Source organism: Gymnoscopelus microlampas, assembly GCF_963454915.1.
Source record: "Gymnoscopelus microlampas genome assembly, chromosome: 9".
In the NCBI taxonomy this organism is placed as follows: domain Eukaryota; kingdom Metazoa; phylum Chordata; class Actinopteri; order Myctophiformes; family Myctophidae; genus Gymnoscopelus; species Gymnoscopelus microlampas.
In genome coordinates this window covers 51277691-51302867 of record NC_139946.1, presented here as the reverse complement: position 1 = coordinate 51302867, position 25177 = coordinate 51277691, and the positions used below count along the sequence as shown (strand labels likewise).

General features: G+C 40.8%; 1 protein-coding gene across 1 annotated transcript; it reads right to left on the bottom strand.

Moving 5' to 3' along the window:
• Nucleotides 1–954: 954 nt before the first annotated feature.
• LOC311051245 (uncharacterized protein) lies at nucleotides 955–19376 on the bottom strand. Its single transcript, XM_084065728.1, has 10 exons — nucleotides 19252–19376; nucleotides 15333–15472; nucleotides 14995–15120; nucleotides 12974–12998; nucleotides 8962–8988; nucleotides 7832–7959; nucleotides 5738–5863; nucleotides 4878–4902; nucleotides 4629–4655; nucleotides 955–3006 (listed from the first exon to the last, which is right to left on the bottom strand). The coding sequence occupies exons 1-10, from the start codon at nucleotides 19301–19303 to the stop codon at nucleotides 2738–2740; spliced, it is 945 nt and encodes a 314-aa protein (XP_083921854.1). The 5' UTR covers nucleotides 19304–19376; the 3' UTR covers nucleotides 955–2737.
• Between the last annotated feature and the right edge of the window lie 5801 nt (nucleotides 19377–25177).

Below are 25177 nucleotides of genomic sequence, written 5' to 3'. Positions count from 1 at the left end.
TTGCGACCCAGAAACAGCCATGTATGCAACATATAACAGTACACACATTTGACATGACACAAGAAAACAACAAAATACAAATACATACATAAAGACATGCAAAGACAAGAGCAATGTCCACCACTCAGCCTACCCCTGGCTTATAACTCCTGATTAAGCCTCAATGTCGTCTGATGGACAAAGGACCTCTTCAGTTTGACCTTATTGTATGTAGGAACACTGTATCTCCTTCCTGAAGGCAGCAACCTATATTCTCCATACAAAGCATGGCTAGTGTTTGAAGTGATATTCCTTGCCAACCTTATCATACTGTTATCATACGTAGATGTATAGAGCCTCTGAAGTGGTTGTCCAACAATCTTTGAACAAATGTTCACTTGTTGCAGCAGTTGTGACTTTAAAGCTACAGACAGACATCCATACCAGGTGGTACTACAGTACTGCAGGACACTCATAATAACAGAAGTGAAAAACAAAAGAAGAATCTGTCTACTAGCACCAAAAGATCTCAGACGGCGAAGGAAATAGACTCTTTGTTTTGTCTTCTTACCCACTGATTCAATCTGGTCTTTCCATGACAAAAGGTGGTCTATTACTACTCCTAGGTATGTATACGAACATACCTGGTTGATCTGTTCACTATGAATAGTAATAGGGGATCTGTGTATCTCTAGTGGGGCACCAAAAACAATCTCTTCTGTCTTTTTTGTGTTAATGATAAGAGCGTTGTTATCACTCCATTCCACCACCTTATTTACTCTGTGTTGGTGCAGTCCAGGATCACTGGAACTATCCAACAATACAATACTACACTGTACATATTATTACAATAAGTAGTCAAACAAAAGTGTCTTATCAAAACGGAGAACATTCAGAGGTGGTCAGCACTTCTTTAATTGTATGTAATTTGATTCAACACACGCAAACATAATTAGGATCATAGTAAAATTGTAGTTCATTTGAGAACAGCAGCTTCTACAAATCATCAATGGTTAAGGACACTTTGTTAGTTATAATATTTTAGGACATATGAAGTAAAATCTTGACAGAATAAATGAACAATAGACAATTGATCTTGTGGTCACCTCACAGATACATCAACCTCAGGGAATCAATATTTAACAGTTGACATAAAACATTTATACCATATACAATACATATAATATGAAAATACAAGGCCCACCACACCTAGTACATGTGCAATAATTCATATTTATTTTTCCCATATCCCTGTTTCTACACTTATATAGCCTTGATATTTTATAGTGGTCTATCCTTTGTTTATCTATATTTCTTTCTATCCACTGTACTGCACACAATCAAGTTCCTCACTAAAGTGCAAGCATGCATAATATGTATTCTGATTCTGATATAATTATATACATTAATGTCAAACTATATACTGTATATAGTATGTATATTGGGAAATATGATAAATATATATTCAATAAAATGTCATGTTTAGTTGTTTTTATATTATGTAGGTATTTCAATTTCCACAGCTGAAATACCTAATATACATTTATATTATAAATGACAGGGTGGTAGGACGCTATCCCAGATTACTAGAAGCTAATTGTTTCTCATGGAGGTGCTGTTCATCTTCCAGTAAAGTAAGAACGGTAGACCTTTATTTATCCCGTAGGGGAAATTTAGGTTCATCTTCGACACATACTGTATACTTGGCAGACTGGAATGCGAACCGGTGTCTTTCTGATTACCAGACGTCCTCTCTATCCACTAATGGCCACCCCAAACAATAGAGTAATGGGGTCTGGACTCTGGAGTGATGTCTTTCCACACACTTGCGAGAATATCCTAAAACTAGAGGTAGGCTGTTTAGTTAAGACTAAAGCTTGGGCTGGTTGAGGGGACATGGGACATATCTGAGAGTTGATAGACCCGTAGACAATACAGTTGTGAGATAATCCTGAGTTTATGCTGGTTTTTAAACGGGTGTGAAATGTAACCGAGGAATGAAGCTTATCGTGGTTAACTGGAGGAGATAAACACCATGGTTGACTTATCGTGGTTAGCTGGAGGAGATAAACACTATGGTTGACTTATCATGGTTAACTGGAGGAGATAAACACCATGGTTTACTTATCGTGGTTGAGATGAACACCATGGTTGACTTATCGTGGTTAGCTGCCTGAGATGTGAGGTTTAAATCAGATAAAACTCACTTCTACAAAGCTTTGATTTCCCTGTGTGAACTGGAAGGCAACAGGTGTTGAGAAGTTGTCTATTGTATATGGCACAGTACATATAGTTTCATAGCACCTAATCATGCATTGTCCTATCGATTATAGTCTTTTCATCTAAAGCTGTTTAAAATGTGATTTTCTTGCTGTTCTTCAAATAGTGCACAGACCTTTTGGAGGGAACAAAAATAAATAGGACAGTATCAACTTTAGAAACCAGAGAAGCTAAACAATCTAGACCCATTCAAACAAAAATGTACACTTAATATGTTAGTTGCAAATATGGGTGGTAATGATGAATGCATATGAATCAATGGAAACTAGCAAGTTCAAGCTTTTGGGTGTGACATACAGGGTATGCGATAGATGTACCGGTACTGCAGTTCAGCAAGACAGAAAAAGAAAATAAAAGAAACGGCTGCTATGTTGTATGCATGTTCCACTATCACCAGTGCGTGTGTGCGCGTGCGCATGTGGGTGTGGTTGTGTGTGTGTCTCCCCCCACTCTGTCTCTCTCTCCTGCACCCTGCTCATCAGAACCCTGTCTCTCTGTCCTCTGGTCTGTCAGGTTTAGTGTCCTCTCCTGCAGTGTCTCTGGTCGTTGTCACGGCACTGTAGGAGTCCTTGTATTCAGTCCCATCACAGGTTTCACTGACAACACTGAAACGCTGTTTGGAGTTGTAGACCCAGAGACAGTAGATAAGACAGGACACCAGGACGATGGCTGCAAGAGGAATGACGAATACCAGCACAACTCTCCATCGGTCTGTACACCAGGTACCAAGACAGGTTAGAGTTGGACCTGGTCAAAGAGAAGACTATTAGTTCATTATAAAGTATGACACGATGATAGACCTTGACCGTGTGGGCAACAATAACATAAATTCTATTCTTTACTTTGAAAAGAGAGCTGTTAGGCCACTCATATTTACACAGATCCAAGGGGACATCCGAGTGCATGCCTTCTTGCTCTTGAACAAATACATGTCTGCAGACACATATTGTAATATAATCACGAGTCTGCTGTACGCTGACTCTCGTGCTTATGCAGGTGTTGGCAAGTGTAATCAGGCTTTTAGTGTGATGTTTCTTTTATTGACAACTGCTATAAAACTATGGTCATGTATTATTGTTAAGAAGATTCCCCAAACCTTAAATTTCTGTTTTTCCTCCAAAATGGACCCTTTGATTTCACTTTGATGTGTTCTGAGTGCACAGCAGTTGATTGGCCAATTAGTGCACCTGCTGCTGATTTGATTTGTAATGTGCACCTATAAAAGTAAATGTTTGGTCAGTGTGTCAGGTCTGGTGCAGAGAGCAGCAGCAGAGGCTGCAGTGTGTGCGTTCATTCTAAGTAAGTTTGTATTGAGTTTGGATATGTTTGATGTGCAGTATAATCGAATTATGTTTGTTACTTTGATTACATGTGGGTAACTTTTCTCCTTGTTCTGTATTTTGTCTGATATACAGAAAACCACACAACTAAAATTGCATAATCCCCTGCACAGTGTGCGAAATAAAACAAACAAAATGAAAGAAGTGCGTCGTAATTTGCGCACCATGGTGATCACACCTACCAACCTACACCTTCCACTATTGAACATTTTTACAATTATGATCTGCTTAGTGGATTTCAGATCCCATGGTGTTCTCCTAGATAGTTATCCATGATGTTATAGATTCCTAATTCACAATATGATGTGTGTGACATCCTATTTTTAATCTATTTCAGGGAAGCCTCTACAGCTACAGTATATTGAAGGTATTATGACCATTTAGCCTGATGTATGCTGAGAGGTCCACATTGATGTTTATGTGTTTGCGGACTGAATGTGTTCATTTTTATTATGCACTGATAAGGGATATTACTTACTGAGCCCTATTTTCGCCGGTGCCTTACCCATTATCCCTCAACTTCTTTGACATTTTTTACTATTTTTAAAAATATTTTCAAATAGTTCAACTAGCCGATCTACATCGACACGTTGTGAGCTTGTAGATTTGAACTATTTGAAAATGTTTTTAAAAATAGTTTTAAAAAATGGCAAAGAAGTTTAGGGATAATGGGTAAGGCACTGGCGAAAATAGGGAACACTGTGTATTCTAATTTAAATAGACATGGATGAATGTCACTTCCTTTTATGTTTTATGATTGTTCTCCTTGAGTCCAGCACCTGCCCTCAAATGGTTTGTGGGTGAGAGCAACTAGTTTGAACTGTTGAACTGTGAGTGAACTCACACTTTCAATAAAACGAGGATGTCGAGGATGTTTGTGTTCATAAGAAAAAAAACTATTCAGATCATACTGTACAAGAAGCTTCCTTTGATTATTGCAATGAGATGAAATACTGTATTACAACAATAGAGATGTGTAGATGCTTTTAGACAGACAGACAGACAGACAGACAGACATACATGACTCACCTTTAGTGGGTCTTGCTGAACAATTAGCTGCGCATAAGAAAATACATTGTTGAAGTTATTGTTTGAATGGCAACAAAATCAAACAATAACAATATGTGATACTTGAATAACTGGTTCTGAGAATTACTGGAAAGAAAACTAAATCAGTCATGTGAAACCAAAACGAGTCAGACTGACAGAGTGAAAGTAACACTTCATTTATGAAAGAACACTTTCTAGAAATATAATTTTCATATTGAACTCTCTCACCTCTGCACTCTGTCTTATATAAGATCTGCAATAGGGAGAGAGATTTTATAATTAGTATACATTAAGTACATACAATACAGGTGTGCGTGCGTGCGTGTTTAGATCAAACAGTGTAAATTATTATCACTCGTGAATGCTCAACATTGCTTTGCTATGTTTTGACAATAAAATGTATATTTTTTCATGGCAATAAAATGCTGCAATATGGATGCTGACATACAGTATGCGATAGAAGATAAGGTTTTGTTCAGCACTGTTACACCGTCTCTCTGTCAGCTCTCTGTCTCTTCTACACAGTGTCTCCCTGTCAACTCTCATACTGTCTGTCTCTGTCTCCCTATCAGCAGTCATACTGCCTGTCTCTCCTATATTGACCCTAACCTAAGTTTCTCACTAAGTGGTCTCTGTGCTGCAATCATAACTTAACAGAGAGACAAATGATGTAGTCGCAATACAGCCAGAGCCGTCTGGGAGAAATGCGGGGCCCGGTGCGGAGTTGGCGAGCACGCACGCGCGCGCGATTTTTTTGCGGTTTCTGTCGGATATATCCGAGTTTTGGGTGGTTATTTGCGGTTATTTTTGCCCTCAAAACATTAAGTTGGGTGTCATGTTAACCCCATATTAAATTCTGCTGGTTTCCCGTTTTTTTTGCGAGGCCCCCCCCAGCGCGGGGCCCGGTGCGGCCGCACCGTTCGCACCACCCTTCATGCGGCCCTGAATACAGCAGTTGGCACCACTACAATATTTTTTTCTATTTTTTTTTTTAGTAGAAGGCACACTACAGAACCAAAACATAATGTAAAAGCTAAGAATAAAAGTGAAATGTGATGTTATAGGTCCTGTACGAAAGATATCCTTACCCCTTCCAAAAAACACTCCACTCCATACGTCACATGCCCCAGACAGACATTCAGGGTGATGCTCTGATTGGTCAGATGTGAGACTCGTGATTGGTTACGATCAGAACCAGCAGCTATGACAATCTTCTATAGAAAGACAGACAGACAGACATTAGTGTATACATATAAATGCATACATACATACTTCAGAAGCATAAGGTTGTGTGTGTGTGTGTGTGTGTGTGTGTGTGTGTGTGTGTGTGTGTGTGTGTGTGTGTGCGTGTGCGTGTGCGCGGTGCGTGCGTGCGTGTACACGAACAGTGAGTCACTGGGCTGATTTTTACTTTACAGATCAAATCTTAGATAACAGCTACTGATGTTACTGATGAATTAGTGGAGGTTGTTTTTTCATTCTTGGAATGGGGATTTAGTTCTTTTAGAGATGTAATGTGGTCTGTCACCACAGAGTCTATGGCACAGACCACACCAGTCATGTGTCACCTACTCCAACCCACTTCTCATAAACAATCGTGTGACTTACTGTAAAACAGTACAAAACAATTCTGTGGAAATGCAGTGTGTACACACACACGCCCCTCTCCTCTACTTTGTGTGTGTGTGTGTGTGTGTGTGTGTGTGTGTGTGTGTGTGTGTGTGTGTGTGTGTGTGTGTGTGTGTGTGTGTGTGTGTGTGTGTGTGTGTGTGTGTGTGTGTGTGTGCGCGCGTCTGTGTGTGTGTGTACGTGCGCGTGTGCGTGCATGAATGCATGCATTCGTACAATTTACAATTCACAATTTAAGTATTTAGAAGACGCTCTTATCCACAGAAACTTACAAGTGCGAGATGGGAATAAGCAGAGTAAATAGTCACATAAGTAGAGTGCAGAGAGAACAGTGTAGTTAGTGCCTTCGGAGAAACTAGTAACCAGATAAACAATGAACCTGCTAGCATCTGTCTAAAAACAACATACTATTCTGTACATTTGTAACAACAGGATACCAGGTAAAAAATGAACCTACAGTAGCATGTGTGTGGAGTGTTGTTCAGTTCGGTTCTCAACCTGTTCAGGCCATGACCCCCGAAAAGAAACATATTTGAACTGGGGACCCCCCACCCTGACAAGCATTTGGAGTTGTAGGAGTTGAGGCATTCAATTCTGTTGACTCGGTTCCACAGATAAATATTGTGAAAATAGCAAATCAACAAGCTCACAACGCCTCACGTTGTGAGGCGTTGTGAGCGTGTAGATCTGCTATTTTCACAATGTTTGCCTCTTTCTTATATTATTTCACAATTTGGCCAATCTTTGACCAGTTTGTTGATTACTTTTCATGCAGTAACAGTCTTTTTTATTTTCTTTCTCTTATTTTTGTGGGTTTGGGAAAGTTTTCATACCTTGAAGTTTTCATACCTTGAAGATTTGTCTTTCGCTGTACTGTGATTGGCTGATTGGTATTCAGACCCTTTGCTCAGTACTGTGATTGGCTAGCGAGACGCATGATGAAATTAATAACCTATAAATAGCACCACGCACTTCAAAAAAATTACTTTTTTTTAGGGATGTCCGATTTTATCGGCCTCCCGATATTATCGGCCGATATTAGCATAAAAATTGATATCGGGAAAATATCGGTATCGGTTTTTGAAAAAAAAAAAAAAAATGTTTTTTTTGTTTTGTTTTTTTTGGCTTTATAAATAAGTTACAGGAGTTCTTACTGTATATGGTGTGTGTGATATGAAATTTGAGCTTACCCTAATCACAATAATCCCCACATATATCGGTATCGGTTGATATCGGTATCGGTAATTAAGAGTTGGACAATATCGGTATATCGGTTATCGGTAAAAAAGCCAATATCGGAGCCAATTTTTTAAGTGAGTTTTTAAATACTCACTTCACACTGGGTGTGATTTTTTAGGTATTAAAAAGGTCTTAAAGGTCCTTAAATTGTCACTTCACTATCATCTGGGGACACCCCCCAAGATCATGTGGGGACCCCCCTGGGTGACCCGACCCACAGGTTGAGAACCACTGCTGTAAACAACCTATAATTCCATGGCCCTTTAAGCCGGGGGCCGCTGAGCAGCCAGTGAACAGATCAGAGTGTCACTCACGTTGTCATCTTCCCAGGTTGTGTCACAGTGATGGTAGGGAGGAGGCTGGGACAGCTGGTAGGAGGCTGAACCGTCAGGGTGGACAGAGGTCACACACGACACAGAGCTTCTGAGCCGCTCTGCTGTGTCTGTAGACATAGACATTATGTAAGTATTGGCCAGTGGATCGTAGGTCAAGATCGCTGCCATATTGGCAGGGGACACTGGTAGAAATATGCCTAAGTTGTTTATACATTATGTAGGTCTACCTGAGACTACAACTTGTTTCTGTTTTATAAGCATTACTGTACTGGTATGAAAACCCTCATTTTTCATTTAACCAAGTATCACATATCATTACATAACTACATGTCTAACATTTGTAACAAACCACCAAACATCTTGTAACAACATGCTATCTAAAGTAATACAATGTTTTGCTATCACACAATTTGTGATTCATAAAAAAACAAATCTATCGAAAAAGGTGATAAGGGGGGAGAAACCAGCAACTATTAAAAAAAGGTGACGAGAAGGGATACAAGAAGAGAGATACAAGGAGAGAGGAGTGCGCTGAGTCTGTGAGTCTTATAGGCAAGCAGTCTGCACACTGGTACAGTATATACATGAGATGTTTTGCAGAGGTGTTTGTGTGAGGCTGTCGGTCAGTAAGTGGAAGTGAATCACACCTCTAGTAAAACAAGGAAGGAAAGGGTTGTTGCTTCATCACAGGAGGGATGGAAAATACCTACAATATCAACAAGTATTTCTTCACCAGTCACATGACTGTTCTTTCACGCAATACACTCGCTGTCGCTGCTGCTGCTGCACAGGTGGTCAAGGCTGGGGTAGGATGAGTCACTTTTGACATTTAGCATTATCACAGCCACAAAAATACAACTCTAAATATAATGGTTTGATACCGACAATATGATCAAACCATCACATGGCTCATGAAGGTATGATTAGTGCTGGCATGCAGTAGCCTTCTTAGATTCCTTGAAACACATGGCGGCTCATCTTACCCCGTCCTCCCCTACTGCAGCTATGTAGACTAAATGTCAACATAATAGACATTGAGAGAGAGAGAGAGAGAGAGAGAGAGAGAGAGAGAGAGAGAGAGAGAGAGAGAGAGAGAGAGAATTACTCACCTTTGTTCTTTGTCACTGAACAGTTAGCTAAGTACAAAATAGACATTGTTAAAGTTATTGTTGAGTGACAAAAACAAAACAAACAATGACAATATTTAATACTTAAACAACTGGTTCTGAGAATTCCCTGTGGAAGTGCAATGAATCAGACTGAAAGAGATAGGTCACACCTACCAGCTCCCATTACTTATGTGTTAGTTACCAAATCATATACTCATAGACCGAATGAAATCAAGATTCATTTATGAAAGAACTTCAAATGGAAATATAATTATCATATTAGACCGGTGGGATTTCTGAAATATGTGATTGTTAGAGGCATTTGGGGGTAAAAGTTGGGAACAAGGCCATTTTACATAATTCAAGGGTGCTGAATCAGAAAAACACTGTTCCCAAGCAAAATTCTTAGTGCTTAACCTCCTAATTTGCATATCAAAATGGCTGCCGATTTTGAAGTATTTCTTAAACAACTCTATAACAAAGCAAGCAAATCTGACAAATAAAGTGTATATATTTATGTTCTGAGGGTCATACAATGTGTGGAAGATATTTGTAATGTAATAAATGTAAATAATGTAAATAAATATGCAAATTAGAGGCCACCATTACATAAAATGATGTACCGTAGTACTCAAACGGTGCAAAAGGTGCATCCCCCTTATTTTGTTTCTAATTATCTGTATTTTTGCCATCCTTAGGACATCTAAAATACATACTTTTTCCCCATGCTAAATATTTAGTTTTTGACCTTCTAATCTGCATATCTGTGAATGGCTGCCAAATTGGCAAATTCGCACCTTTATCTTCAATAACTCTGCGGCCAGGCAAGCAAAATTGACAAATGAAGTGTCTATATACAGTTTCTACAATGTGAGTAAAGAATTTGTAAGTACTATAATATGATAATATAATATAATATGATAATAATCAGCCTAATCCGAAATATGCAAAATAGCGCCCCCCATAACAGATAACGGGTTAGTACTCTAAAGATACTGTATTGGCCATTGTTGAACGAAAGTCTAGACACTAGACCACATTCATACAAGGAGGTTGATCATCACTCCGTTGCTGACATGCACACATGGCTGTGCATCGTAACCCAGATTTCCGGCATTTGCAACGACGTGTTGTGCATTGCTTATGGCATGCACATGAAATCATCGGACAAAGTCAGGTATAGAGCGGCTAGCGTCGCTAAAAAGCCTATTAGAGACCAGTAGAGTCTAGTACAGTACAGCCTAGTACATCCAAGACTAGTCCAGCCTTTTGGGAGAACAGACTAGGGGAGGGTGGTATAGGCTATACTAGCATGGAACAGGCTGGACTAGGCTAGACTAGGTTGTACTAGGCTGTACTAAACTCTAATAGGCTCTATTAGGCTGTACTAGGCTCTTGTCCGCCCTGTAGATCCTCAACCCATAGGGACTAACCACTGTGTACACGGGCAATAGCTTGTGTGGGCACGAGAAATAGTTTTGCATGAACATTTGTAGGCCAAAGTAAAGTACTGCCTTATATAGCCTAATAGAGCCCAGTAAAGCCTAGCAAAGGCTGCTAGAGCTGAAAGCAGACTATTAGAGCCCAGCAGAGACTAGTACAGTAAAACCTAGTACACCCAGGTCTAGCCTAGTCCAGCCTGGTGGGAGAACATAATAGGGGAGGGGGTACCAGGCTATGCTAGGACTGATAAGGCTGGACTAGGATAGATGAGGCTGTACTAGGCTGTACTAGACTCTAATAGGCTATATTAGGCTGTACTATGCTCTTGTCAGCCCTGTAGATCCTCATCCATAGGGACTAACCACTGTGTACACGGGCAATAGCTTGTGTCTGCACGAGCAATAGTTTTGCATGAATCTTTGTAGACCATAGTACAGATCTGCCTTGCACAGCCTAATAGAGCCTAGTACAGCCTAGCACAGCCTACTAGAGCTTAAAACAGCCTATTACAGACCAGTAGAGTCTAGTATAGTACAACCTAGTACACCCATGACTAGTCCAGCCTTTTGGGAGAACAGAATAGGGGAGGGGGTACAAGGCTATGCTAGGACTGATAAGGCTGGACTAGGATAGATTAGGCTGTACTAGGCTGTACTAGACTCTAATAGGCTCTATTAGGCTGTGCTAGGCTCTTGTCAGCCCTGTAGATCCTCAACCCATAGGGACTAACCACTGTGTATACGGGCAATAGCTTGTGTGTGCATGAGCAATAGTTTTGCATGAACCTTTGTAGACCATAGTACAGATCTGCCTTGCACAGCCTAATAGAGCCTAGTACAGCCTGAGCCTAGCACAGCCTACTAGAGCTTAAAACAGCCTATTATAGACCAGTAGAGTCTAGTATAGTACAGCCTAGTACACCCATGACTAGTCCAGCCTTTTGAGAGAACAGAATAGGGGAGGGGGTACAAGGCTACGCTAGGACTGATAAGGCTGGACTATATGTTAGGCTGTACTAGTCTGTACCAGACTCTAATAGACTCTATTAGTCTGTGCTAGGCTCTTGTCAGCCCTGTAGATCCTCAACCCATAGGGACTAACCACTGTGTACACGGGCAATAGCTTGTGTGTGCACAAGCAATAGTTTTGCATGAACCTTTGTAGACCATAGTACAGATCTGCCTTGCACAGCCTAATAGAGCCTAGTACAGCCTAGCACAGCCTACTAGAGCTTAAAACAGCCTATTATAGACCAGTAGAATCTAGTATAGCACAGCCTAGTACACCCATGCCTAGTCCAGCCTTTTGGGAGAACAGAATAGGGGAGGGGGTACAAGGCTATGCTAGGACTGATAAGGCTGGACTAGGATAGATTAGGCTGTACTAGGCTGTACTAGACTCTAATATGCTCTATTAGGCTGTGCTAGGCTCTTGTCAGCCCTGTAGATACTCAGACCATTGGGACTAACCACTGTGTACACGGGCAATAGCTTGTGTGTGCACAAGCAATAGTTTTGCATGAACCTTTGTAGACCATAGTACAGATCTGCCCTGTACAGCCTAATATAGTGTTGTACAGACCAGCACAGCCTACTGGAATTTAAAACAGTCTATTAGAGACCAGTAGAGTCTACAACAGTAAAGCCTAGTACACCCATAGCCTAGTCCAGCCTTTTGATGGAACAGACTAGGGGACGGCGATATAGGCTATACTAGCATGGAACAGACTGGACTAGTTAAGACTAGGTTGTACTAGGCTCTATTAGGTTGTACTAGGCTGCACTAGTCCCTTGTCAGCCCTGTCGATACTCAGACCATTGGGATTAACCACTGTGTACACGGGCAATAGTTTGTGTGTGCACGACCAATAGTTTTTTTCCCTGTTGGCCATCTAAGTGTACCTATAGCCATCCCCATCCCACTCTATATAGTTGTGTTGAAAGTAGTTTGTGTTCAGTTATCAGTACCAGTTCTGTGGCTCTAACTCCTCCTGGGGGTGAGTTATACAAGGCAGAAATCCCCATGATAGCGTATTTATGGAACGTCACATTTATTTTTTGGTCATCAGGGCCAAATGTACCAGGATTTTTACATCATCTAAATATTTATTTTAGATGTCCTAAGGATGGTAAAAATACAGATAAGTAGAAATAAAATAAAATAAGGGGGATGCGGATGGATCACTTTAAGTATGAAACCGTTTTCTGTAATAGTGGCCTCTAATTTGCATATTTATTTACATTATTTACATTTATTTACATCTATTACATTATAAATACCTTCCACACATTGTCTGACCCTCAGAATATAAATATATACACTTTATTTGTCAGATTTGATTGCTTTGTTATAGAGTTATTTAAGAAATACTTCAAAATCGGCAGCCATTTTGATATGCAAATTAGGAGGTTAAGCACTAAGAATTTTGCTTGGGAACAGTGTTTTTCTGATTCAGCACCCTTGAATTATGTAAAATGGCTTTGTTCCCAACTTTTACCCCCAAATGCCTCTAACCTCCTTATAGAAGGCCTTTTTTCTGAAATCCCTCCTGTCTATATTGAACTCTCACCTCTGCAATCTGTCGTATATGAGACCTGGAAGAGAGAGAGATTTCACAATGACTAAATAAGTACATGTAGTAGTGTGTGTGTGTGTGTGTGTGTGTGTGTGTGTGTGTGTGTGTGTGTGTGTGTGTGTGTGTGTGTGTGTGTGTGTGTGTGTGTGTGTGTGTGTGTGTGTGTGTGTGTGTGTGTGTGTGTGTGTGTGTGTGTGTGTGTGTTTAGCTCAAATACGGTATTATTTTTGTAACCTTTGTATGATCAGTCATCATAGAGCACGAAGTCTGACGTAATTTACACATCCTAGGTTTGTTTACCTGGTTCGCGGTTTTCCACCCCCATTCTGAATCCCCATAGACGTATTTAATATCACGTTAAATAAGAACTGTTCCAAAAATAAACAAATGACCCTGGCGGTTTTACTCTTATGGATATGAAGCATCAACTGACGGTGAGAAAACGATAATGTTACTTCCGCCGAATTAGTTAAATTTTCGCCAGAAACAGACTGTATCAAATATAAGTGACTGACTATCATAAATGATACAGAACCTCCTCCCTGACAATATCGCCGAGACAGTTTGTTTATTTTTGGTCCACAATTCTTATATGAGACGATTCTATGATGACCCAATGTTATTCTCCATAGCGAAATTACTTTACGAACCTGGGGATGAACGAGTGACGTCAGGACTTCTGTACTCTATTACTTTTCTATGTCTTGCTAATAAAGAACTGCAATAGGAAATGGATGCAGACAGATTTGACACCAGACATGTCAATATACAGTAGCATGTCTGGACGTGTGCATTGAGAAATACAACACCTCAGCATAATAGTTAATGTGTCTATGTAACTAAAATCATACTGTACAACTGAATCAGTGATAAGCTCACATCTACATCAAGACCAAAGCTGCTATGAATTAATTAGCTATCGTAATGTTTCTCACTGACCCAGTGTTAAGTGCTTGAGGATTTTCCTCTCTGTGCTGCAAAGGTCTTAACATCTGAACGTAGCGGAAAGCAACGTGGCAGAGAGCCAAATTCCATATATCGTCGCTATCTACAATACAACTCTACAGTACAATAGTAGTATCTATCTTGGCCTCTGTAAAGTAATTTGCTGTTGAGTTGAATGGTCCATCCTTCTCATCATAAATTCCATTACATCACCACTACGACTACTGTCTAGATTGTATATATGGTGTTTCATCGTCTAGTTCAGTCTACTGTCATGTTTTTTTTACTCTAATGTGAGTCCTGTATGTCACTAGTTAAGTGTTAAAGGTAGGGTATGTGATATTTTTGGGTTAAAACAAAAAGTATTTTGTTAAAAGGTTAAAGCTCTATATTCTGATAGTAATCATTGCTATAGAGTGTTTGTTCAGTAACAGGAGTCTCCCCGTCTCTCCAGCTCTTTAATAAACAGAAAATACATTTTTCGGTAGGTGTCAAAATCTCAGCCAATCAGGAGAAAGTACCCATTTTTAAGCTTCATTTTTATAGTGTTCCAGTTCCAATTTTGTCTGCTCATTTCTTAGTGTCATCACTTCCAATTTCACTTGTTAAATCTATATCCTGATTGAGTTCTCTATCCTGATTGGATAAAATTGGAAATTAAACTGAAACTGAAACTCCTTTTACTGAACAAACACTCTATAGCAATGAGTACTATCAGAATATAGAGCTATTTAACACTTATTTTAACCAAAGAAAATCACTTACCCTACCTTTAATTAACCTTTGTTTACGAGCGTGTACAGAGACATTTATCAGAGGACAGACAGAGAGGAGACGTGTCGGAGTCAGATTAGAACTCACAAGGATCATGTTGTCTCCACCAGGGACACAATGTATTTTTATACAGTTTTATGATTATTATTTCATCATCTTAAAATAATGTTGGCACTTCAGACGTGACAGAGTGTAGACTGGGTGACTGATGCATTGTGGGATGAAGAAAGGACAAAATGGAGCCTGTCAGCCTCGCCAGGTAGTGTAGTTGTGATATTTTGAGAAACATTTCTTACCCCTATTGAAAAACAGTCCACTCCATGAATGACATGTTCCACACACACATTCAGGGTGATGCTCTGATTGGTCAGATGTGTGACTCGTGATGGGTCGCCCTCAAGATCATTAGCAAGGACAAACCTCTGTAGACAGACAGACAGACAGACAGACAGACAGACAGACAGACAGACAGACAGACAGACAGATATCAATGTTATGTTATCATTGCAATTTTTATGCTTTTTGAAAAGTCAATCCAAAAGCAGCCAGTGCTCTGCTACACAGTAAAGCCACACCTTCACATCAACACAGTGACAGAGCAGTGAAGGACCAGACAGGTCAGGAGGTCACTCACATTGTCATCTTCCCAGGAAGTGTCACAGCTATGGGAGGGAGGAGGCTGGGACAGCTGGTAGGAGGCTGAACCGTCAGGGTGAACAGAGGTCACACAGGACACCCTGCTTCTGACTGGACCTGCTGCGACTTTCAGACCACCTGTACAACAACACATAGATAGATCCTTATTGATGCCACCAGGGAAATTATGATTTATCTCACACACATGTCTTTAAACAAAACAATATGCAGCTTTCCTGAGTCAGCAGTAAATATTACATTATAATCTCTTAGCCCACACACACACACACACGCACGCACGCACGCACGCACGCACGCACGCACGCACGCACGCGCACACACACACACACACACGCACACGCACACGCACACGCACACAGCCGAACACACACACGCGCAGCCTCTAGTTAAAGGGGAATCCCTCTGCTGTGTTTTCTTAGTGAGGCATGCAGGAATTCCCATATTGTTCTTGTTACTGTAAATGATAAACGGGAGAAAGGTAGGGGTGGAGTGTTATGATGGGGTGAGTGGGAGTGGCCACGTAATGACTCAGACATTGCGCGCGTGTGTGTGTGTGTGTGTGTGTGTGTGTGTGTGTGTGTGTGTGTGTGTGTGTGTGTGTGTGTGTGTGTGTGTGTGTGTGTGTGACAATTCACTGGACTGCAAAAAACAACAACGTCTGAATCGTGTGTTTCTGTCAAAACGCTCATGTCAACATTAAAACCATTTATTAGAATGGTATTGGTAGTGTGGGTCTGCAGCTCCAGAGACACACACACGCACGCACGCACGCACGCACGCACGCACGCACGCACGCACGCACGCACGCACGCACGCACGCACGCACGCACGCACGCACGCACGCACGCACGCACGCACACACACACACACACACACACACACACACACACACACACACACACACACACACACACACACAAAACATAAAAAGCATAAAACATAACATAAACAAAGGTTTACAGCAGTTTGTCTCAGCGGGCCTCTAATTATGATAGCAATGAAATTCCACTGGTCCTGGTCCTTAGTCATGAGCATGAAAGTGAGTTCAGAGGAAGTCATAGTTCCTATGTAATCATCTGATTATACGGTTTCCTCATCACTGTTATCTTTAGTTGTCATTTGTCAAATAAACTAGGTCAGCACAACATTGTGAGGACTTGGTGTATTAGGCGATCATTTCATTCCACATCCAGGTTCAACATGAATCACCATACCCTCATCTTAACCCTAACCCAGACCATGCAATTTGGACCTTTAGAGGTGAATGCATTTTTTTTCTGACATAAATATAAACATTCATATAAACCTCATGTTCTACTGACGCTGAAAATAACACATTTAAAACACAACAACCTGTTTAGGTTACTGGAGGTTAACATTTGTGTTGGTGACGACGATGACCTCTCTGTCCCAACACAAACACACATTTTTTTTTGCGCGCGCGCAAGCGTATGGTCATACAATCCACCAAAAACCCACAGACAGAGGCACACGCACGCTAAACAGACACGGGTAGCTGCCAAGTGCCAACCCTGGGCTTGATTGATGTACTTTATTTAGTAAGACATGAGAACAGTACATGGCAGTACATAACAGTACATGGAAGTACAAATTCGCAATACAAGGTCTACTAAACTGGATAGCTCAGTTAAGCACGTAGCTTGTTTAAGATGAGATCCCCATGCACACAAATCATGTTGACATATAAGAGACAGACAGATATACACACTACTATACAGAATGTCATACAATCAGTTTACAGGTTACTGGTATGAAGTATGAAGGGTGAAAAATATGTACAAAAAAGAAAGAGAGGGGGGGGGGGGGTAGGTTAGGTTAGGACATGGGGTAGGTTAGGACTTGGACAGGGGCCATTTTTGAATTGCAGCCTCCTGAAGGTGTATCTTTAGGGCATTTTTGAAAGTAAGTAGGGTTTTACACTCCTTTACTCCTTTTGGTAGGGCATTCCACATTTTAGATGAATAGCATGAGAAAGAGTTCATTCCCTTTGTTGTGCCAAATCTGGGTTGAACATGGTTTGTGGAGCTGCCTCTGGTGTTATGATCATGGACTTGATTAACATTTTGGAAGTATTTAGACAAATACAGGGGGATCCCAATGTTGTGGTGTATCTTAAAGACCAGGCCCATAGCAAGTTGCTGTACTCTGTCCTCAACCCTAAGCCATCCAAGCCTAGCAAAATGGGCATGGGTTAGATGGGCTTTGTAATTGAGGCCAAGAAGTAGCCTTACAAGTTTGTTTTGGGATGTTTGGAGCCTTGTTTTTAGGGCCTTGGAGGTGTTGTGATACCATGAAGTGCATGCATAATCATAATGACCTTGTATGAGGGCCCCTACAAGAATCTTCAGAGTATTCTTACTGACTTTACGAACAAGCCTCCACATCCTCTGTGTTATTTTGTGGACCTTTTTGATCGTCTTTTCAGCGTTTTTGTCACCTGAGAGGCTATAATTATATCTGAGGCTCTAAGCGAAAGGTAATTACACTCAATAGATTATTACAGTGTAATGAGTTCTGATATGGTGTCTTCCAGGGATAACGTTATCTAGACCACTGTTTCCCAAACATAGGGTCGGGACTCGGGACCCATTTGTGGGTCGCAGACACATTTTTATGGGTCATGAGTAAATACATATCTATTTATTTTTTGTTTCAAAAATGTTTTTAAAGCCCAATTTTTCATGAATTAGAAACAAATTCAATGATTTTTCCAATAAAAATAATAAAAGAATATAAATTCCATAAATTAGAAAACAAATGTGTAAGAAGTAGTGAAAATATCAGATCTACAAGCTCACAATCGCTACATGTTGTGAGCTTGTAGATCTGATATTTTCACTAGTTAGGTTGCTGGGGAGGGGAGACATCACGTTTCTCTTTTGGGTCTCGAGCTAAAAAGTTTGGGAAACAGTGCTCTATAGGCTAGACCACTTTGGGAAGCCAGTGACAATTTGAAATGAAATCAACTGATTTGCATAGAGTTTTAGAATTTAGTAGTATTTCCATGCCAATGAAATCCAATCCAAATATCAAAAATGTTTACACATAACTCCCGGCAGAAAAATAATAACGCGCATGTTGGGGAAAACCCTAGCCTGCACGACGGTCGTCTGTCACGACCGTCATGGATGAACTTCAACCTGGTATTTGCACTGTCTCTATTTACAGCTTGTATATCTACATAAACGTTCAAATTGCAAGTATAAAGTGCTTAACCCATGACCACGGATATAACAATTATGTACGGGTCCTCAAAAGTGTCCGTATCTTCCGTATTGTTCAATAAAAAGCATTTTAATCCGATTGGTGGCCATTTTCTCATAGAGTTATGATGTATTAGAATGCAATACACCTCCCAACCGATAGGGTCACGTAGTTGAAAGCGTATGGAGAAAATACAGAGAAATGGCCATCGATCGGTTTAAAATGCTTTTTATTGATCAATACAAAATATACGGGTACTTCTGAGGACCCGTACATAATTGTAACATCCGTGGCCATAGGGTAAACACTTTATATTTGAAATTTGAACGTTTATGTAGATGTACGGGTTAGCAATAGAAATAGTGCAAACACCAGGTTGAAGTTCATCCATGATGGTCATGATATGACAGTCATGTTTCAGGGCTAAGGAAAACCCCTTCTTCAAGACTCAATAAAACAGGTAAACTATTATGCAACAATGGCCAAGAAAACAATGAAGGGCTAAACAAACATTTATAGCGCATTCCACGAATCTAATGCAGGCTATTTGATTCAGTCATGAACTTGGGACACTCTAGTCTAAAGTAAAGTCGCACTAGGCTACTCCTTTACTTGATAATGTTTTTCTTCATATTATCTCTGAATCAAAGGGATTAAGAAACGTCACTTACTGAAGATGATAATAGTGAAAATCCATTTGGAATCCAGCAGTGGAGTTGCCATTGAAGTAGTTATGTATAATATCCAAGTTGTGTACGTATATAGAACAACACAGACTGGAGAGGACACAGCAGCAGGTGTGAGTGTGTGTGTGTGTGTGTGTCAGTGTGTCAGTGTGTTACTGTTACTGTAACAGTAACTTACTGACTGAGCTCTGCCTCTGTGTCGGAATGAGGTTTCCTACCGAGGCGGCTATGTGGACTGTACCATTGCCATTCACACTAGAGGGGTTTAGCTCAACAGTAACTTATAACAGCTCTTTTTGTTTGTAGTTAATAATAATCTTTATGACTTATTACCTGACTACATCCAGTGTAAGAGTAAATACCGAGTTTAAAGTCTCACTTGATAGTCCATAATATGGATAGTTGAAATATCATTTCTAACTCAGAACCTCCCTCCCCCCCTCATTTTTTTTTTGGCTTTACAACAGTCCCTTAAAATACAGTAAACCATATAACACAGAATCAAGTGTTTTATAGCCTACTGCAGGAAGATTGTTTGGTGTGAGGTTGTAGTTTTGTAGTAGGGTCTGCTATACACTATGTTGAGAGTTGTGTTTGATTCTGTAGTGCACAGTATGAGTGCACACCAATGATTCCCAAACTGGGGGTCGGGACCCCCAAATGATTTTGGGGGGTCTCCAGATGATTGGCTTAATGTGCAACATTGTTTTCTCACTCAACAGTAAACAAGCCAATAAGTACGTTTATACAGGGTATCTGCACATTTCTAAAGTCACAATTTAATGACTTTTACGACCAAAAGTCATTTTAAAAAGAGGTCAAACATTGGCCAAATTGACAAATATTACCTGAGAAAGAGGCAACAATTGTGAAAATACAAACTCACAACAAGATCTACAAGCTCACAACGCCTCGCAATGTGAGGCATTGTGAGCTTCACAACAAGATCTACAAGCTCAAAACTGGGTCCCCAGTTCAAATATGATTATGTTGGGCCGTCACAGCCTGAAAAGTGTGGGAACTCTTGGTGTACATTATGTTGAGGTTGTAGTTCTGTAGTGTAGGGTCTGTGGTGTACACTTTGTTGAGAGTTCAGTATAGTGTCTGGGTGTATAGTGCACTACAATATGTTCTGTTTCCTCGCCCATATAATAGTTAAAGCACTGACTTGCAAACACTAAACTCAGACACTCCTTTTTGATTTGTGTACCTTTATGTGTGTGTTAATGCTCAGGATGCAAACCGACTGACCTGTAACAACACAGCATCATCACCCCATTGACGTAAGAGCACGTGCACACACACACACACACACACACACACACACACACACACACACACACACACACACACACACAGCTGAGTCAAATGACTAATTGACATCACCAGCTGGTTTGGAAGTGACAGATCAATTGTGTTTCAATGTTTCCTCTGTGTGTATAATGACATTTTAAAGCAACACACAAGGACTAAAAGGGTTTTAAATATGTTTATTGAGGCTGTTGACCCTGTGAGGAAGTTAAATGATGTGTGGGTCACGTGTCTCTCCTCTGCAGAGCTGGTAGGGTAATCCTGTTGTTTGGGAAAGCGCTGGTTCTCAAAGTGCGGGGGGTTCCAGGGGGTCCCCAGCAAAATGTGTTAATATAGAATCACAATCATTGTCTCCGCCAGGAGACATTGTTTTCACTTTCCACATGTCAAGCTAACATTGGTCAAGCCTCACGTGACACGTGACACGTGACAATACGGTGAAATAGTGTGATCTGATTGGCTAGTGACGTATAGCGGCCTATAAATACATGTGTCACTTTGAAAGAGTCTTAGCCTCTTTCAAAGTGAGGTAAGACAGGAATAATCACGAAATGGCGGATACTGTAACAATTGGATAGGACACTTACACAGACAGGACAGATAGGACACTTATACAGACAGGACACTTACACAGACAGGACGGATAGGACACTTACATAGACAGGACGGACAGGACACACTTATATAGACAGGACACTTATACAGACAGGACGGATAGGACAGTTATACAGACGGATAGGACACTTGTGTCATGTGTCATGTTACTTTGACACAGTAACATGTTCTATTTTTTGTAAGAATTAGAACATAAGAATTAGAACATTCCCAACATTCCCAACACAAGTCTGCTGGCGGAGACTTGTGCTCCGAGGAGCACTTTTTCTAGTTTTATTTGTAACCACTCTAACCTTTTATACTTTGGCTATTTTAGAAACATTGTGAATATTTGTGCAAATCTTTGAATATAATATTTTTTAAAGCGAACGCTCAATTCTTTGCTTCTGCGGGTCCCTGGAACAAAATATTTTGAGATGGGGGTCCGCGGCCAAATACATATCATTTTGGGGGTCCTTGACATGAAAAAGTTTGAGAACCACTGCTGTAGAGGAGGAGGAGGAGGGATGTTCATATTTGTATCATGTTTTGTCTTTTTATAATTTGTGAATGAACTGGGCCTGTGTGTGACATATAGTGGAATCTGTTTGGAAATTCCTTTATGATTAAGAGTCATTGTGTAGATAACATAATAGTTGAGTTAACCCATTCAATCCGGGAATGCATCTGTGTCATTTTAAGATTTCTTTGGCTATTCAAAAACAGCAGATCTACAAGCTCATAGCGCGGCACCGAGTGCCGCGCTATGAGCTTGTAGATCTGCTATTTTTGAAAAAGATATTGTGAAAATTTGTCAAATCTATGAATATGTATATTTTTTAAAAGCGAAAAGTCAAATCTTTGCTTCTGGGGGGTCCCTGGAACAACACATTTTGAGATGGGGGGTCCGCTGGTTCCTATTTGTCTCTCAAGCAAGGTGGTTAATATCATTGAAGGCTGGCTGAGCTCGTTCATTTGGAGCAAGAGACGGCCCAGGTTAAAATTATCAAAATTACAAGTTCTGTCTGGCCCTGAGGGTGGACTAGATCTTATAAAGTGGTATCAGGCAGCTGCACAATAGGTTCTACGCACAGCAGCCATATTGGGAATGAATTGGGCCCTTTCCTTAATTCCTTCACAGGTGTTGCCAATAATACTAATTAAGGCTCTGTTCCATTTAGTGTGGCACAGTAGTTGTCTTATTTTCAAGGAACCAAATGGACCCTTACGGGTCCATTTGGTTCCATTTTTACACTCTCAGAGTTACACACAAGGGGCCATTTGGGAACCAAAATGGAGTGTTCCTAGTGAGCCAACATGCACAATATCAGCACCCTGACCAGAATGGAACAGAGCCTTCATTAGTATCATTGGTAACACCTGTGAAGGAAGTACGGAAGGGGCCCAATTCATTCCCAATATGGCTGCTGTGCGTAGAGCCTATTGCGGTTTGTAGCGGCCTGGTTAAAGGGTGGCCAGCCTTCAATTTGGCTAGATATTGAAACTGCACAGTGTGATTATCCTCTCCGGCATCTCTTGTTTCTTACAGACCCTAAAACAGTGAAGAAACTTTCTAAAAACCCGATTGTTTCCAACACGCTTAGGGCGTGGAGGGTGACGAGGCTCCTGGAGGGCCGAGCCAAAATAACATCACCTCTCACCTCAATTCAGGGGAACCCAGACTTCCCTCCTGGCCTTAATGACCCTGGGTTTAATTCTTGTAAAGATGGTGGTATAACAACATTAGGAAATGTGTCTGAGGGTCCTATACTCATGTCGTTTGATCAAATACTAGAAAAATATGGTCAATTTTTTCATATTTTTTACAGGTGAGGGATTTCATTCTCAGGCGCACACAACACTATCAACTAACATAGGTACCTCTCCAATTGAAAGAGCACTGACAATGGATTTTACAAGGGGTTTTATTAGCATTCTCTATGGCCCGTTAAGATCCAATGCGACTGTTAACACCCTGGATACTAAGAGGAACTCAGAGTTACAGACCCATAAGGGTCCATTTGGTTCCATTTGTACACTCTAAGAGTTACAGACCCATAAGGGTCCATTTGGTTCCATTTGTACACTCAGTTACAGACCCATAAGGGTCCATTTGGTTACATTTGTACACTCTCAGAGTTACAGACCCATAAGGGTCCATTTGGTTCCATTTGTACACTCAGTTACAGACCCATAAGGGTCCATTTGGTTACATTTGTACACTCTCAGAGTTACAGACCCATAAGGGTCCATTTGGTTACATTTGTACACTCTCAGAGTAACAGACCCATAAGGGTCCATTTGGTTACATTTGTACACTCTCAGAGTTACAGACCCATAAGGGTCCATTTAGTTCCATTTGTACACTCTCAGAGTTACAGACCCATAAGGGTCCATTTGGTTACATTTGTACACTCTCAGAGTTACAGACCCATAAGGGTCCATTTAGTTCCATTTGTACACTCTCAGAGTTACAGACCCATAAGGGTCCATTTGGTTACATTTGTACACTCTCAGAGTAACAGACCCATAAGGGTCCATTTGGTTACATTTGTACACTCTCAGAGTTACAGACCCATAAGGGTCCATTTGGTTACATTTGTACACTCTCAGAGTTACAGGCCCATAAGGGTCCATTTAGTTCCATTTGTACACTCAGTTACAGACCCATAAGGGTCCATTTGGTTACATTTGTACACTCAGAGTTACAGACCCATAAGGGTCCATTTGGTTACATTTGTACACTCTCAGAGTTACAGACCCATAAGGGTCCATTTGGTTACATTTGTACACTGTCAGAGTTACAGACCCATAAGGGTCTATGTGGTTCCATTTGTACACTTTCAGAGTTACAGACACATAAGGGTCCATTTGGTTACATTTGTACACTCTCAGAGTTACAGACCCATAAGGGTCCATTTGGTTCCATTTGTACGCTCTCAGAGTTACAGACCCATAAGGGTCCATTTGGTTACATTTGTACACTGTCAGAGTTACAGACCCATAAGGGTCTGTATTTGGCCGGTATATGTATTTGGCCACGGACCCCCATCTCAAAATATTTTGTTCCAGGGGGTCCCAGAAGCAAAGATTTGAGTTAAAAATGTTCGCTTTGAAAATATATATATATTCAAAGATTTGCACACATTTTCACGTTTTTTCAAAAATAGCAGATATACAAGCTCATAGCGCGGCACTCAGTGCCGTGCTATGAGCTTGTAGATCTGCTATTTTTGAATAGCCAAAGTGTAAAATAAAGCTTTTTAGCTCAAATCTAAAAATTGTACAGATGCGTTCCATGGCTTAAAGGGTTTTAAAGTACATTTTGATGCCAACACCTTGTGGTGTGTGTCACACACACACACACACACACACACACACACACAGACAGACAGACAGACAGACAGACAGACAGACAGACAGACAGACAGACAGACAGACAGACAGACAGACAGACAGACAGACAGACAGACAGACAGACAGACAGACAGAGTCAAATGACTAATTGACATCACCCGCTGGTTTGGAAGTGACAGATTAATTGTGTTGCAATGTTTCCTCTGAGTGCATAATGACATTTTTGCCAGACCCAGGGGGTCGGGCCTACATGAGGCTTTGTCGGTCGGTCTGTCCCTCTTTTCCTCTGCACACACGTCATGCGAAGCCATCCAGATCTCAACCACTAGGGGTCTGGCAGTACCAGGTCTCCTGGTTCCCTTGTTAAAGCAACACACAAGGACTAAAAGGGTTTTAAATGTGTTTATTGAGGCTGTTGACCCTGTGAGGAAGTTAAATGATGTGTGGGTCACCTGTCTCTCCTCTGCAGAGCTGGTAGGGTAATCCTGTTGATTGGGAAAGCGCTGTAGAGCGTTGGTTCTCAGAGTGGGGTCCGGGGACCCCCAGGGGTCCTTGGGGGGGTTCCAGGGGGTCCCCAGCAAAATGTGTTATTATAGAATCACAATCATTTTATTTGCAACCACTTTAACCTTTAATACTTTGGCTATTC